The 5211-nt window shown below is 37.7% G+C and overlaps 1 protein-coding gene across 1 annotated transcript; it reads left to right on the top strand.

Annotated features, from left to right (window-relative positions):
- Window positions 1–709: 709 nt before the first annotated feature.
- On the top strand, window positions 710–4878 carry LOC144655678 (neuropeptide Y receptor type 1-like). Its single transcript, XM_078515975.1, has 2 exons — window positions 710–1053; window positions 1705–4878. Exon 2 carries the CDS (start codon window positions 1791–1793, stop codon window positions 2832–2834), a length of 1044 nt encoding a protein of 347 aa, XP_078372101.1. The 5' UTR covers window positions 710–1053; window positions 1705–1790; the 3' UTR covers window positions 2835–4878.
- The last annotated feature ends 333 nt before the right edge of the window (window positions 4879–5211 follow it).

Here is a 5211-nt window from a genome sequence, read left to right as displayed (position 1 = left end):
TTGTGGATATTGTCTGAAACAGGGTACCTATTTTGCAATGTTTGTCTGGAACAGGGTCGCAAATTCAACGTTTTTTCTCTGGAACAGGTCCAGAGTCTCAGAGACTCAGCGGCACACCCCCGTGGTAAATTTTAGGGAGTACGCCACCCCCCTCCCTCCCGGGACAAAAACTTTAGAATAGTTATTCAGCATAAGCAAGTTTAGATGACAGAGTCGTAATCTATTTTCATTCTTTCTTTACAAGTGAGTACAATCTATTTCCATATTATAATTAACACATCATATTCAAAGTCAATGCGTGTCATCACTTGAATCATATTTTTCAAGCACTCTGCATTTTGTCCAGCATTTGCATTGCTTTTCGACACATCTTAACGTGAGCTTTACTCGCCTCTTTCGCAAGTTTTCCACGATGATCTGATTTTAAAAATTTGAAAACATACCGGGCGATCGGTACCATTTGGCGCCATCCCCGATGGTTTAAGCCCGTCGTTGTAGAACTTGGCACATATTTCGGCCCAGCGACATTTCGTACTGTTTAATGATATATAATTGACTATACTTCATCTAAACGAAGGTAGCACGGTATACTCAAGAAAGATAAAAGTGAAATTCTATGCTTAAACCCGAACCCGTTCATCAGACAGAAAGAAACAAAGCTATGTAAATATAAAATATATTTGGTGTCATAGTCATGAAGATTGTTTGATTTTTAATTCATCGACAATTCACATTGTCAGAGCTGTTGAACTGATGACAACAAACGGTCTTTCATTGTTTAATTTGTAACTTGCATATTTAGTAGGTGTTTCCAAATACAGTGGTTAATTTGCGTAGGTAGTGGAGTTATGCGAAACATTATGCGAAAGATTTCAAACCTGTCCTCTGGTGCGAATCGGCCCTTATTGTTTTCCTTTATCATCCGAATAACAAAAGGAAAAATAGTTATCATCAATCACCTACAAGCCACAACGCCTTGCGGATGTTCGGTTAGCTGATCACGGACTGCACGTACACGTCCAAACATTTGCTTCTCATTGCTAAGTTTATCAGGTAAGTTTACACTACTTTACAATACACAAATGGTTCTTCTAAAATTAATTACAACAATAGTTCTGAGTCAGTCAACTGGTGAAAAAGGTCACCAGTGAAAAGTATTAATTTACGGGACAATCTAATATTTCTTTATGTAAAACCGCCTTGTGAAGCCACCGATTATAATGTCTAGATAGGTCCCTTCAACATCCAGCGAGCCTACTAAAGGGAAGGACACGTACGTTTTAGGAAGAAGACAACCGAAAACTCAAGTATTCAAGCTTAAATAGGCGATTATCTGTGGACGTGAATAGTCCTGTAACTGTGGTAACCGGGCCATGACTGTGCAATAATCCAAACAAACACAAGTCCTGCAGTTGAACTCCAGGCGTTCTTTTACACAACAAATGCAAACCTGCACGTTCTTTGAGATAATAAAGGTACACACGGCTGTATACGAGGAGGTCTTGTCTCTCTAAGAGAAGTTACCACAGCACAAAATTTTTATGATAAAAATGCTGATAATAATATATAATACGACAAATGTCATGATAGAAAGAAAAAAAATTGGATGACAGATACCTTTGTACCAAAGTCACAAAGATAAATAGACAATGATCCAGTGTAATTGCGACATCGCTGATCAGTGGAAATTGTCTTTCTTGCTAGGTTGATGTTTGATTCCAAATAAGGGATATATTTATTACATCTATCGAACTTGCTTCGATAAGAGGGCTGATTATTATCATTACACGATGCTCGCCAACAACATCTCGACAGAGTGTTGCAGTGAAGACGGATTTCAACACCATAAAGACGAAAATGAAACGTGTTTGCTGCCGATTGATTTTGAAGCTATCGTGATAAGTTATGTTACCATATACAGCACCCTTCTCATTGCTTCGCTTGTGGGAAATACCCTGTTAATCTACGCCTCCTTAAAATCGAATCTGACGATGAACCTGGTAATGGCCAACATAGCTGTTTCAGATTTATTGTTCTCAATATTTCATCTTCCTCGTGAAATTATGGTTCAAATTAAAAAGTCGACGGCGTTTGTAGTCCACGGAACGATTGGACAGCTCCTCTGTAAGATGTGTGCCTTTGTCACGGATGTCACCATTGCTGTGTCCACACTGTCCTTGGTTCTAATTACCGCTGATAGGTTGGTTGCTGTAGTATTTCCAAGGCGATATCGTCGAATCACTGTCAAAAGGCGACGACTTCTCATCTTGTCTACTTGGATTTTAGCGATGGCAATTCATTCTCCATATTTCTATACTTTCGGTTTGGAGACAAGGGATGGAAAAACTTTTTGTATCACAAATTGGGAGCCGGCTTTCAATCACAAGTCCACACATACCCGCTACTACACTGCGTTACTAGTTACTGTTTTGATTGTGCCACTAGTAACAGTTTCTATAGTACAACTTATAGTCTTGTTGAAACTAAGAGACGAAAAAATGGTGTCTTTTTGTACATTAGTCGTCCAAAAACGACGCAAGGAAAGGAACAAAATGCTACAAAAAATGTCTTTAGCGATCGTTTTGGCATTTGCATTATGCTGGTTACCTTTTATTGCCATTCAGTTTCTCTATCTTTACTTCCCAAGCTCAATCCCGCATTGTAGTCTAGGCTTTAAAATATTCAGTCAGTTTGTCATTTTTCTTTCGTTGTGTCATTGCATAGTGAATCCATGTATTTCCTTTAGTTGCTTGCGCCGGATTCGCATTAGTCTGAAATCCATTAATACAATAACACAGAAGAAGCGTTCCACCTTTATTGAAGAACGATTGTGACAAAAGCTATTTCTTGCTCTGGCTAATTCAGTACGCATCTTGAATATCTTTCTTCTTAACGACGTGTGATAATTAAAAAAATTATTAAGATGGGGAAAATGACGAGGAGAAGACAACATTTTCCACAATTGAAATGACAAAATTTAATTACCAGTGCGACATCTTAAGTTTGGATCACGTATGCAATCACGAAACTTCATGCAAGTAAGGCTGAAAAGTAACAAAAAGCAACTTTAATTTGTATGGTGAGAAACGCTTTTGCATACCAACGTGACCAATTTATATCCCTCAGCCGTATTGCTAGAGGATGATTATCTTCAACGTAATTCCGAATTACGTTGAAGATAGGGTCTTCAAGATAGGGTCGTTGAAGATAGGGTCTTCAATAAATCATCACGCGTCACTAGCATTAATTTCCTTGATTAATATTTCAGTTTATTTTTATTGTTAATTTTTTTGTTTAAAGTTTTGTAAAATTAACACTAGTTTTTATGCTACATTAATAAAAATATACTAAAGATAAATTACTAAGTCGTCGAAGTCCTTCAAAGCTTATTTGTTATGATTACGATTTCTTAGTATTTATTTTTGTAAAGCGACTTGTTTATTAGGAGAAATTTTTATGAGCAGCGCCTTTCGCTTTTCGAGCTTGTTTAAGGTTAAAGAAAACATCTGAGACCAAGTAACAGTTTAATTTCGGGAAACACCAATAATATTATCATATCATGCATATTTCGATGCTAAATTTCTCTTAAGTTGATTCACTCTTGAATACTTAAGACAAAGGGAATTCAGTGCGGACCGCGGAGGAAAAAGCGTTTCTTCATTCGATTTTATCGCACATTACAAGTACTCCATGTGCGGGTTTGCATCTTAATGCCTAACATATAAATACACACACATACACACTAAACACTTAAGTCTTCGCCTTCTTTCGTTGTTCGAATTAGTTTACAACAAATGGGTAACCAAGCTTTTGTTGAACCGAGAAGTCTTGGATTTCAAACTAATTTGCAATTGCACTGCACGTGCCACTCCCCGAAACAAACACTTTTTTCTTTGGGGGTAGGGGTATGCCTACAGCTAGGCTAATTTGCATTTGATACCATGTGCAAAATACCATGGGCAGGTAAATAATCCCGTCGATCGTGTGAAGCTCGTAAAATCCAAAGGTGGTCATCTCCTTATATGGAAGGTAAAGGTGGCCCACCAGGGGGGGGGGGGGGGGGTTCCAAAGGAGACCATTCAGTTACACAGGGAGTAGGATGTAGTGAACATAGGTTTACCCGGAGTCGTTGGAGTCTTGCTTAATTAAATGGTTGAATTTTGCGAGTATGAATTGGAGTTGAGAACTATAAATAATACAGGCTAGCCAACTTTTACAACTTTTCTTTATTTTCCTGTCATAAACTGACGTTCCAATGTTGAGAGAAGTGGTGAAGGTCTTAACCCATAATATGCTGAAATTTCTCCAAAAAACAGGGTTTTTTTTTTTTTAACCGTTAATCGATTCCCTTGGCTCTACGGTCCTAAATTTCTCTAAACTTTGCTAGAAATGAACTTTCACTTTCTGACACTGCAGTAGGTTTTTGATGCAATTTCCATGTAAAATGTACAATATTTTACTTATCGCATGCTGAACCGTTCCCAATTTTTTTTTCCTTGCTCCTTTCCTTTTTTTTCTCAGCTTTCTTATTCTCTCTACTGGCCTAAAAAGTTTTGATCTTAATCAATGGAAAACCCTGGAAAGGAGACCATGATCAAGTGCGGGTATATTGGCCTGTTTTAGCACCAATTTTACACATGTACAAAAAACTGATCACGTTTTTTTCGATTAGCTCTGTCGGAATGCAGTCAATGCTCAAGATGGACACTCCTGTGGAAAGATCTATCCAAACTCTACAAGTTGCACATCACAAACATCTGCTGACGTGTAAATTGATGACGTCAGAAGTGGTTGAATGGCCATTCCTCCAAATCCCGGAAAAATCCGGACTTAGCATATTTTAACGAATATTCGCTTATTTTAACGAATATTAGCATATTTTTTAGCATATTTTTACGAATTCTCGAATACTTAACCCTTAAAAGGGTTAAGTATTCGAGAATTCGTAAAGTTCATCGTTTTTGTGTCATTATATTTTTGGTGGTTGAGTATTTCAATTTCGATCTCACAAAAGGTGTTTGTTTGCATTGGTTGGGGGAGGAAAAATAATGAAATGTAATACAGCTTTCGTCCTCGATACCTCGCGATTACTGATGTGAAAGCATTATGCACTTGTCAGCGGATTTACAAATTGTATAACAGGAACAGAAGAAGTGACTGAAGGAGAGAAATTTGCTTCGTTACGAACAACTCTGAAATGGCTTTACCATT

Source organism: Oculina patagonica, chromosome 5, assembly GCF_052425735.1.
Source record: "Oculina patagonica isolate OP01 chromosome 5, crgOcupat, whole genome shotgun sequence".
Lineage (NCBI taxonomy): Eukaryota > Metazoa > Cnidaria > Anthozoa > Scleractinia > Oculinidae > Oculina > Oculina patagonica.
This window is presented reverse-complemented; position numbering and strand designations above follow the sequence as displayed.